General features: G+C 38.6%; 1 protein-coding gene across 1 annotated transcript; it reads left to right on the top strand.

Moving 5' to 3' along the window:
• The first annotated feature begins 686 nt into the window (after window positions 1-686).
• Window positions 687-11,183, top strand: RXFP2 (relaxin family peptide receptor 2). Its single transcript, XM_075142873.1, is given in 9 exon segments — window positions 687-751; window positions 1,416-1,487; window positions 3,893-3,968; window positions 4,069-4,136; window positions 9,359-9,438; window positions 10,975-11,028; window positions 11,031-11,060; window positions 11,063-11,149; window positions 11,152-11,183. Coding segments are annotated over 9 exon segments (564 nt in total).
• The last annotated feature ends 848 nt before the right edge of the window (window positions 11,184-12,031 follow it).

Raw genomic sequence — 12,031 nt, 5'->3', positions numbered from 1 at the left:
AGCTAGCAGCTGTTTTTACTAGTATCCAGGGAAATAAATTACTTGGTTTTGCTAGCAGAAAATTTTTTGCTACTAGTCCCCTGGTTCAGGGCAAAGAAGATGAAAAACTTTGTGTCTTTAATGATCCCTTGAATCAACTGTCTCAGCCAAGCTCGTGGTAGGCAGCTGCAGGCATCAGAGCTGGGACCAGTAGCCTTTGGACCAGGCTCCCCAGAGTGAGCACTGAAGCAATGGATGGGGCAGGAGCTGAAATACCTTTCCACCTTACCAGCTCCCATGGGAAAGAGTTTGAGGAAGGTCATAGCATGTGTGGAAAATGTACATTACCCATACTGAGAAAGTAAATTATTTAATGAACACACGTTTTTTTTAAGTTGTTCAATTTAGCATATTTCTCGGTTATTCAATGTATCCATGGCTTATAAATAAAATACATTAATAAGCGAGTATCAAAAAATAACTATTTGTGCTATGTTTTGCTACTAGTAACTTAAAAAATCTTTTTTCTTGTGTAGTTTCTGTAAAATCTGAATTTACCTTAAACTTCAAAGCAATGTAACTAAATCTAATCTTGGATTCTTCTCTCAAAAGTTTACATTTGCATATCTTTCTTACACTTAGCTGTTGTGCAATGAAGTATGATAAAACATCTTGTTTTCTAACCATGTTTTAATTTATGAAGACGGATGATAAACAATTCACTTGAGACTCTTCCCAAGATCTGTACTTAAATGCCTCTTATTGACTGGATGCAAGTCAATTAGGCAAAAAATTAATTTGATAAATGAATTTATCTTTTTCTCTGCAGAAAAAAAATTCATCTTTTGTTTTTTTCTGTTAGACCAAGGCACTTTTAAAGGTGTGACATTCTAACAAAAAGTATAACCTCACCAAAGTGGAACCTCACGGTGTTTCAAATGACTGTCTACAAAATACCACAGTCCTCTACCAACATAAATCTTTAGAGCCGCTTCTTGTTCTCATGGCTCTCACGAGTTTAGCAAAATTCTGTCTTTCACTTTAGTTTCCCAATGAAAATGAAATCAGTTATTGTGAATCCTTGGGACATGTAGATATAGGTTATAATTAAATGTAAAATCTCCACCTAGTGGTCTCTATGTATTCTGGTACACAGATTACACATAAGAAATGCCAATGTATTAGCCTGTTATTGCTGAAATGGCTGTCAAGCTGGGCTATAAATAGAGATGAATTCACAACAAAGAAAAGGATATAATTTGCTTTGTTTGGTATTTACACTCATATTCAAAACTAGGTAATAAATTTGGGCTAATTTTGTAAAAAATAAATAAAGGAAGGTCAAAAAAAAAGAAGACTAGCCCAGAGCTTAAACTCCCTCCTGCAAACCTATTACACAACTTGTGAATAAAACCACTTTCCTTATTGTTATTCAGGGATTTTGAAGGCAATCATATTAAGGCCTTAACTAACACCACCTTCCTGGAATGCGAGACACTCACTGTATTGTAAGTAAAAGATGTATGAAAATAAAGCCACAAAAACCTTTTTAATATGTGTGACTCACAGTTCTCAACCCAGGATTTGTCTCAATGAATAAAGCCTCAACAGGACAGTTGTGCTTTTGTCAAGGAGGTATTCTTTACAATTAATTGAATTGTTGTATGCGCAGTCACGTGGCACGTTTTGGCAATTGTCAAGATCACTTGTTTCAACAAACAGAATAAGAAGTAGGCATACTGTATTATTTCTGCCTTGTGATCAGATCATGAGCACCAGGGTGCTTTTTAAACTCCACTAAATCCTGGAACTTGCAATCTGATCACAAAGCAGAAACAATATAGTATGCCTATATCTCAACGTGTAGATATTTTTTCTTCTTGAATCCATTCCTCCTTCAGACTGGGTATTCCCCTTGCAGGGAACCCGAGCAAAAAATTGTGTTGCTGTTAAAATTAAATATATTGGTATATACAGTAATAACTCACATTTCTAACTTTTTTATATTCATCTCTCTCATATAATACAGAGGACAGGAAAAGCAGAATCTGAAGGAGGATCATGTTCATGAAGAAAAAATTCTACAGGTTAAGAAATATAAAGTACTCCTTGGTGTTATACATGTGGTGTCTCACCAGTGAGGAACAGGAATTCCCTGCAGTGGGACTGTATCAATCACAATGGGAGCAAAAGCAAAAAAAGCTAAATTTGAACATGTAAAATTTCTGTCTGGATAGCAAATCCCAGAGCTTTTAATCAAATAAAATTCCATATTGCTCTTTTACTTTGTAAATCTCTTGGTTTTACTTAAAACTAAGGAAAGTTTTACTTAACTAACTACTTAGTCTTGTGTGGGTTTCATTTGCACTGACTACAATAACACACCTTGTTACGGCTTGGAAAAATTAACCAGGGTCCTATGTAGCTTCTAACACAACTAGAAAATGAAAAGCCAAGTAGTCATACTGAAACATGAAGTTAGCACTCCACATTAAATTGAATCATTAAGTACTTACTCTAATATATATTTTACTTTACAGGTTTCTTCATGGAAATCAAATTCACTTGCTGCCTGCAAATACCTTTTCCTCATTAAAAGATTTGGGGGAATTGTGAGCTTTCTAAAACCTATTTTTAAATTATAGAGCGTGAGCTATGACATGCCTGTAATCTGTGAGCGTACTGCGCCTTTCCTGCCACAGGTGAGGCAGGAGGCCGGGCGCAATCAAAGGCAGGGGGACAGAAAGGTACTCGGCAGGTAGTGCTTAGGGCAGCAGCGCAGGGAGGGGGGAAACTCATTCCAAGGCTTTCCGGGTTTTACAGCGGAGATAGCTGTATGGGCTGAAAATTAAGGTCTCCCCCTGCCCCAGTGTCCATTGGGCTCCCTCCCTCCTGGGCATACGAGCGCCCAGCTTCACCTGGGCACTCTGGAGCCAATACTACATTTTTCAGTTGCTTCGGCTCACACACTGCGGGTATCTATATTCCCTGAACAGTCTATAGAAAGATAGCTAGGGCAGCATCTCTGTGCTTTGGAGGTGAACCAGTCTCTCCCAGTAGCTGTCTGGGGAACTGAGGCACCTACTTTAAGATTTGAGACTGCCACTTCCCCCGAGGATAAGCGTGTATGCATTAGGCTCATCTGCATATAAAGTAGTCACACTGCATCTGGGTTTTGGCTGCCTCATTATCTGGCATGACATGTTTAGGCAGAAACATAAAACAGCTGCAGAAGGTGTAGAAGTGGAAAAGAGAAGGGAAAGGTTGAAGGAGAAGGGGAGCTGTCAGTGACTGGAGTGACATGAGTGATTGAAACAGGCTGCTACTGGCTGTGGAAGGAGAGTAGCAACTGATGTTATTTGTTAAAGACGCTGATTTGCTGTCATGGTGAAAACTCATTCACTAATACTGATCTTCAGCATGGAATTTACTGTGGGATTTTTTTTAATGTTTTTTTTTGCTTTGTTCTTCCATGTTCTACCTATATTAAATGTGAAAGCTTCACATCTATGTAATTAGGCTTTGATTCATCTCACCTCTCAGCAATGATTAAGTTCATAAATTATAGAGAGACCCTCAGGCAACCAGGTTTCCAAATTAGATACCTCAGCTGAATTAGTTATGATGAATCAGAGCTAAAATGATCCATGTTTAGCAATCACCAAACATCAGTGCCTGTACTGACTGGCTTCAAAGTGACTTATGGATAAAATCAGAGCAAGGAACTATTGGATGAACTGAAGTAATGATAAAAGATAATCTTGCTGCTATTAAAATTTTAAGTAAGATCGCATGCCTCCTCACCTATAAAAAGGAGAAAATCCGAGCCTTAGAGTTCTTAAAGTTTGTATTGAAAGGGATGGGTGGAATACTAAGGATGAATCTGACTGCTTTTGTTCTCTGTTTCTCCACGGGATCTGTCCAGCAACATGATTACAAAATTAAGACGATATATTTTTATAGAACTGAAGTATTTACAAAAGCTGGAAGTTATAAATGGGAATTCCCAAGTGAATTTAAAAATGTAATAATTTAGCTTGTCTTTTTCCTGAAATAAAATAAGGAACAGTTTATCTTCTTTTCAGCAAGCAGTCTTTCAATCCACTTTCTCACCTCTCTGAGGATCACTTTGAAAGTCTTCAGCAGCTTCAGTCACTGTAAGTAAAAGCTGAAATATTACTAACGTAGTACACTAAATAATATCCTTTCTTTCCAGGAGAAATATTCATCAGTTACAAAAGGCATATGAAGTATTAATTGCCATTGTCAGATGGTGAATGTACTTCAAATTTCTATTCCTACAGGAGTGCTCAACACCCTAAGGTAGCGGGCCAAAATACACAAATGACAGCCATACAGTTTGTTCAGTTTTACTGCTATTCACAAATTATAAGCCTAGAAGTGATCAAAACACACAAATTAAGAACAAATTACACAACAAGCACAGCTAGGGCACCTGGGCAGATAAGGACATAAATAAATGGTAACAAGTATTTTAGAACTTCTATGAACTCTCCTTTGGGGTGGTTCATGAAACACTCACTCCACGGAGTTGATGATTCAGCCACATTTTTTTTAATTAAGTATTTTACACAAAGCTCAAATTCAGAAGTTTTCTTATTTCTTCTTTAATTTGCAAAGATTCACCCTCATCTGAATGTACATCTTATAATTTCATTGGATCCAGAGTCCAAAAGAAAAACCAAATGTTATTTTTAAATTCACGCTATTTTTTTGTTAAGCAAAAGGAAAACATTCTGAATTAATCTGAATGATTAATCTGAACAGCTTTCCTGCAACTCATTGTTTGATATTTTCCTCCTGTGCCACACAGTTGATACTGTAAGTCAACACACAGGGTAATATTCAGTTCCTTTTTGTAGACCCCTATATGTTCAGGGTAACCAAGGTGAGCAACGTGTCTTAAGTCATTACAGTAAGAGCAAAATTTAGGAGATTGGTTCAGTTGCCCACAGGTCAGATATCTAGTGCCATTTGACATCCCTACAGCATCCCCACTCCAGAAAGTCTTTGGTCTCTCATGGGTCCTGTGTCATGCCTGCCTGCCCACACGGATGTCTCAGATACCACAGGACATGCCAAATAATACTAGATGGAGTATTAGTCTGGAGAGCCATTCAGCAAACCAAAAGCTAGTCTAGGTTGAGATGAGCCATTCTCCAGATCCCAGTGACTGCGTTCACCCTGGCTTACTGAGTTGCCCACAAACAGGAGTCTGATGCTGCTGGAGATGCCCTGGGGTATCTGTCCCACCTGGCCAACACCTGCTAATCCAGAAGGCCACAGGTCTTGTAGGTCTTGTGTCTTATCAGATAGCTCTGCATGGGCATCCCAAACGGGCATCTCCAGGGCACCTCAAATATTTTTTGGCAGATAACTGAGTCAATCATGCGGCAGCTGTGCCAGAATAACTTCCTTTTAGATTCTTTTTGAAGTGCATTACAGCCCTTTGTTTCATTATTATGCACAGAATTAAATGCAGCAAATACCAATATTCTGTCAATAAGCTACCACAGGGACAAGACAGTAATCATAAGACAGGACATTGTTTTGAAATATGGATGGAGAGGTGCTCTGCTGCTACATAAACCTTGACCAGCGGGGAAAAGTGTAGTTATTTCAATCTGAGAGCACATTAACTGTGATAGATATGGTATTGTCAATGTAATAGTACCACCCGCCTGCCTGTCAAAATGATTGTCTGATCTATGTTTCCAACTCAGAACATGTAGTACAGGAACAAAGAATGTAAGACAGACATAATGTCACCCCCCCCCGAAATCTAACTGGGCTGGAATTAACCAGAACAAAGTGATCTCAGTAATCACTCATTTTTCCAGAAGCCTTGCTGACAGGATGACAGGCGTTTTATTTCATGGGATAGACAGTATATAATCCAAAAAAGAGTTTTTAAAGCTTAAAATCTTGTGGAGAAAAATGCCACTTGGCTTGGGTCCAGACAACAGCCAAATCAAATCCTCAAATAAAATTTGAAATTCTTGTCAAAAACAATCTCCGCTGTGTTTTCCTAGAAGCGAAACCGACAATACAGCAGGTTCTGTAACTGCAGTGACAAGAGAGAGAATTTCACAAGGTCTTTTCAGTGAGCTGGGAATAGCTGAGGCAGGAACACCTACTAGGTTCTTTGGAAATACAGGAATCCCTGATTCTGGATTAGGTATCAAAGGCATGTCTGCCCTCAGACCAAAGCTCTGGAGTTTACAACTTGGGATTTAATCTCTTCCTATGACGGACATAAGCATTCTCATGGTCTTATTGATATAGCCATAGCAATAACACTGTTTGTGTTGGCCATAAGCCTGGCTAGATGCTGCACACACATTGTCACATCTGCCAAAGGTTCCCTGCAGTTCTCTTTCTGGTACTCGTCAGAAATGCAGAAGTCGTCACTCGTCTCTTCTATCGAGGCTTTCAAATTCAGGCTTTCCTTTCCCATTTTACCAGATCAAGATGTTCTTTCTAAACCCTGCTTGGAATCCTTGGATGCAGTTTCTTATGGATATAAGTTATTTTTCTCCTTTCATCACAGTCATTTCAAAGGAATATGACAACCCAAGTGCCTTTTATATAAGTAGATCACCTGACTTGGTAATTTTGTTATTTTTCTTTTTGGTTCAATTGTGGTATTTCCCTTTTCTAAAACATGATCAAAATATATCATCTGTACTCTGCCTTGCCATTGCTGTGAACCAGTTTCAGGTTATGCCAGCTGCATCGTATGAATAGAACAGGTTTTGTTTTTCATGTTACTAGAGCATCATTGACAAGATTTCAGTTCCTCTCACTCTTCTAACATTTCACACACCTTTCCCTAAAATACCACCTGTGCAGATAATGTGTCAAATCCCTTGAAATACTATTGCCCAGCAGGAGAGGTGAAAATGATACACTGCAGTCCAAGTATTCCAGTACCTGCACTGAGTGCCTACTGCAATGGACTCCCTCAATATTGCAGGTTTCTGTTGGTGTTTTTGCCTCTGTCAGGTAGCTACAGTCATCTTTGATTATGTCAGGAGTTTCTCCTCCTGTTTGGATCACAGCTAATCAAAAACCAAAATCCCATGGCTTCTTTTCTTTTTCCATTATAGCCAAATGTGCAAAATAATGAAGTTCTGTCCCTGTTTCTGGTGTTATTGGGTTTGCTAATCCTCCAGCACATGCACTCCTGACACTGAATTGGTAGACTGAAGGTCTATTGGGATGCTGCAGAATGAAGCTTTGCTTTCAGGCACTTCAGGAAATGCTTACTGAATATATTCAGTACACAAAGTGTCCTTTCATGGCTCTATCACCATTAGGATTTTTATCAAGTTGAATGCTTTTAAGGCTTGCAGTGCCAATACTGGTTTTGCTTGCATACATGTAATATTATACAAACCTTTTCCTTTTACCAATATACTTCCCTGATGTATGGAGTGTATGTCCCATCCAGCCAGCAAGTCCCATTGAATCATGCCATGTCACAGCCAGGGGAAGGGCTATACCTCTCCATTATTTTGTTTTCAGGGTTCATTTTAATTGTTACTGGCATTTCGTCAGGATCTGTTTGGATAGTTACATACACCCTTGTATGGTCTTGTTTTTGTTTGTATTACAGCAGAACAGAAGTCAAAACTTTGTATAACTTTTCAGCTTATAGGTGTCCCTGGTCGCCTGCCTCGTGCCTCTACACCCTGTGCTTTCTTCTTGGCATGCTATGTAGGCAAAGCAGGCTGCCTCACAGCACTCCATACGAACATTTTTCAGTGCTCTGCATGTCTCTTGCCTCATGTACGGCAGTCTACATCTGCTCCAGACACACCACGCCTGCCTTTAACTATACCCTTCTCCTTCGGTTCTGTGCTCCTCTTGGGGTGGGAGGGAGGAACGTACCTGCACACTAATCATCCCTCTGCCTCATCACATGCATGTTATGACTGGTCCTAGTAGGTGTCTTTGGTCCCTAGGCTCCATTTATGCTAGTAAATATAACTGTCTGGCCTAACTAGCTCACAAGGGAGAAAACAATGAGGCAGTACGTATAGCTGCTTACATCCGCGTCTTGGCCCTCTTCATTTTACCAATGCAGATATAACCTGAATGATTTATGTGGTCTGGTTATTCAAACTAATATCTTCTAATGTTAAATGTTCTGATCTATTTTATATATTTTAGTCTGTTTTTCTAAACATTTCTTCTCTGTAAGGCTCCCTCTACAGTCAGCAGACAAAAAGAAACCTTGCAGGACAAGAGTCATTTAACCCAGCCGTGTCCGAGGAGATGCTTCTCTCCACTGACTCTGAAGGAAACTTTTAGCTCCAGTGAAGAGGTCTAATGTCAGGTGAAACAAAACCCAACCCCAAATGCCTGAATCTACAAAATTAAAAAGTAAAATTAAAAAAAAATAATCACTTTAGTGCTTTGGGTGGCTAATGGAGGAAGACCCAGGTCCTCACCTGCAAACACACACTCTGCAGTGATTTGTACTTCTAGTTGTACAGACTGTTGCTGAACCATTCACTGCTCAGCTGCCGCTGCTGGGCAGCTGGTACCTATGGTTTGTGCAGACTCCAGAAACATGGCAAGATATTCTGCTTCCCTCAGCCTACTGGACTGTCTGTATGTTTGTCTGTCCTTCCAAAGGGAGGTCTGTCTGCATTGGCTACAGCAGCTGCTTCCAGTAATTCAAACCCGAAAGATCTTCACTGTCCTTGTCTTTCCTCAGCTGGCCCACAGCTACCTCCCAGCACTTTGGATTTCTCATCAAAAGCTTGCACATCAATCTTACCTTGAACAATGGAGAGGAATTCTTGCTTCCCCAAGGAAAAGCTGAGAGAATTATACATTTTGCCTTCTTGTCTCATTTCTTCCTCTCTTCTTCTGATTCTCATAGCAGAAGCTGTCTTTTATCTCTGCCTGTTCTGGGCTTATTAGTGCTTTCAGTTCTGTGACTCCTTTGTTAGTCGGAAGGCCCTCTGGCCAAGGTTTATAATAATAAGATTTTAAATCACGCTGCTGTGAGCAGCTGAGCTTAGCACCCAGGGAAAGAGACAAAAACCTGTGCAAGTCACTTCTTGTGCTTCTCTTAATGGATATTGCATCGATTGTCAAATGGCATAACTACAAAGGGAGTTCAGGCTAAATGCACATCCTCACGACACAATCTTCCAGTAAAAAGCTCGACATGATAAACAATCATAGGATCATTCCTACTGAATATAGTCAGGATTTTTCCATAACGTAATTTCTTTAAGACCTAGGATTTAAGAAAAGGCTTGTTTGTGTAATTCAAAATTTGATAACTACAGAAAGCCCTATTTCATATAATTTATATCATAACATGTACATTCTCTTACAGAGACCTGGAAATGATTGAGATTCCGAATATAAACAGAATAATGTTTCAACATATGAGGAACCTCTCCCACATGTATGTATGCAAAATAGAAGAAGGGATAATTAAAGGGGTGGGAGGTCCATATAAAAATGTCCAAAACCATGTCAGGGTATTGCTTTTCCGTATTACTTCAATCGGTAGCCCAATTTCTGCAAAAATAGACTAAATGTTTCACTATTTAAACAGAGGAAGGAAACAGGCTCCTCATTTAGTTCCCTCATTTCTAGATCATACCACATCACTTCTCTTTCTGCCCTTCACACTTCTTTTTCTGGCTGAAGTGGGATAAATAAAACTGTTTGCTTACTTGGGAGTTACTGTAGCCTTAAGCTTAGCAGGCAGAAGTAGAATACCTCATTCATGTGCACCAAAATTGGGAACTGAGTTAAGAAACTGAAAAGTGACTATATTTTGGACATGAGTAAAAGCCATATATGTTCATAGAGAAGATAGAATTTGTGCTATATAGCCATTTTACTTTGCTGTCATAAAGCACGCCTTTTCCCTTCGCAGTTTGTCACAGCTACATGCCAGTAACACCAGGTGCCTCTGAACCACAATCCCTGAGCTGAAGCAAAGGGCTTTAGGAGTGTCACACTTTCACACTTAATGCCAGCCAGGATATATTCTCAAATGTCTCTTGCCTCTCTAAACATTTAAAATGTCATTCTTGATGAAATATCTTCAGGCTTATTTTTTCCTTCTGACTTTGGTCTTTCAGTCTAGAATCACTCCCAAATATTTATATTTGCTTCTTCCATGCCACGAATGTAAGCATCTTTTTCAACTGCACAGTGTTCGTTCTGACTTTCTAAGGAGCTCATATTATACTCTGTCCTCCACTCTTAATACTTCTTAAAAAATAAAACTCAAATCAGCTACTGTCCACTGACCTACCAGCAGATGGTGGATACAATCAATAGGACTACGTCAACATGCAAAATTTGATATATCATTGTTCATATATTTCACAGCTATAATTATATCACATTAGAATTTTATTTGCAGATCTAGCCTTCTTTTTTTTTTTTTTTTATAAACTGGAACATAATTTTAGTTCTTGCAGAAGTCAATGGGATGTAAGGATACATTTCAAAACAACCCTGTTCTTGCAGGCTTTACTGTATTAGAGTCTTTATGTCCTGTCCCACAAGCCTTCTTTGTGAGAGCACTGCCACTGAAGCAGAGAACTATTTATTTGAGTAACGGTCAAGGAATTGAAACATTTAAGATGCGATAATGTTCATTACCAAATTTAAGCCATTCCACAAACATTCCACAATCTGTTAAACCAGGCAAAATCCTTCTGCCACGGACAGTAAAAGATCTGCTTTTGAGGCACCTTAGCATGAAGAACATCCACCTGCACACTGACAACAAACTAAGAGTAGCAAGCAAAGTCCTTACAAGGTTTGTGAAAACCTCCTACGTAAATTCTCCCGCGTATGCACTAGGAATTATTTTCTTAAAATTTCTTCTCTTCCAGCTCCTTGCACCTAATTGTATAACTGTGACATAACTGTGACATTGGCTTGTGTTTAACCAGCAGCATTACATGTTCATTTCTTTACTTTCAGCTACTTCAAAAAGTTTCACTTATTGCTTCTATGCACTCCACGTGCGAATATGCACATCATTACAGATGGGATTTCATCATTTGAAGACTGCTGAGAGTATTCGTGTGGGTCACAGCTTGTGTTACCTCTTTTGGAAATCTTGTCATCAGAATGAGATCATTTATCAAAGCAGAAAATGAGACCACACCATGTCTATCAAAATTTTGTAGGTATGTATTAAAGGTATTCATAATACATTGATTTGATTAGTACATTAATAGAATTAATATATTAATATAGTATTGATTACTACATTATGACATTATATTATATATAATACATAACATTATGTATGTTCCAATAATCTCAGTTTGCATTCTAGACACATACTAGTTTCAAAACACTTAAAAATATTACGCATTATCTATTTTTGCACTATTTTCTGACATTCTAAATGAAAATGAGTGACAAAAAATAACCAAGGTCCTTCAACTCATTGACTTAAGGTAGTCAAGATGTGTAGAAAGAACCTATGAAACTTAAACATTTCACTTTATTATTTACTACATTAATTCTGCATTAAAGATTATGGACAAGCTAGCTAGTGTTAGACTGCTTGCTGTCTGAGTTTATTCTGTGATGTGTCAAATCATCATCATCTGAAGCAGTCAGGCAGTTGGACTAGATGATCATTGTAGGTCCCTTCCAACTGAAATATTCTATTCTACTCTGTTATTCTATTCTATTCTATTCTAGTCCATCTCCTTTTTTTGGCACAGGAACTAATAAGTGCTTCTGTAATTTTTTAATTTTATATTTCAAAATGTGAGCACTTTCAAATGATCGCACCATATCCTGTCCAGCAGTTGTTCCCAAATTAAGAATCCTCGAGCCAATAGAAATGTGGGACCAAATTCATACTTGCTGTGGCCAAATCCTACTTCCCTGCAAGCTTATGGTGCAATAGTGTGACACGGTTTTGGAGTTACTAACCCTTTAAAAACATATGAGACCTGTTCCAGTGTTTCACCACCCTCATTGTAAAAAATTTCTTCCCTCTATCTAGTCTAAATCTACC

This window comes from Calonectris borealis, chromosome 1, assembly GCF_964195595.1.
Source record: "Calonectris borealis chromosome 1, bCalBor7.hap1.2, whole genome shotgun sequence".
Classification (NCBI taxonomy): Eukaryota; Metazoa; Chordata; class Aves; order Procellariiformes; family Procellariidae; genus Calonectris; species Calonectris borealis.
This window is presented reverse-complemented; position numbering and strand designations above follow the sequence as displayed.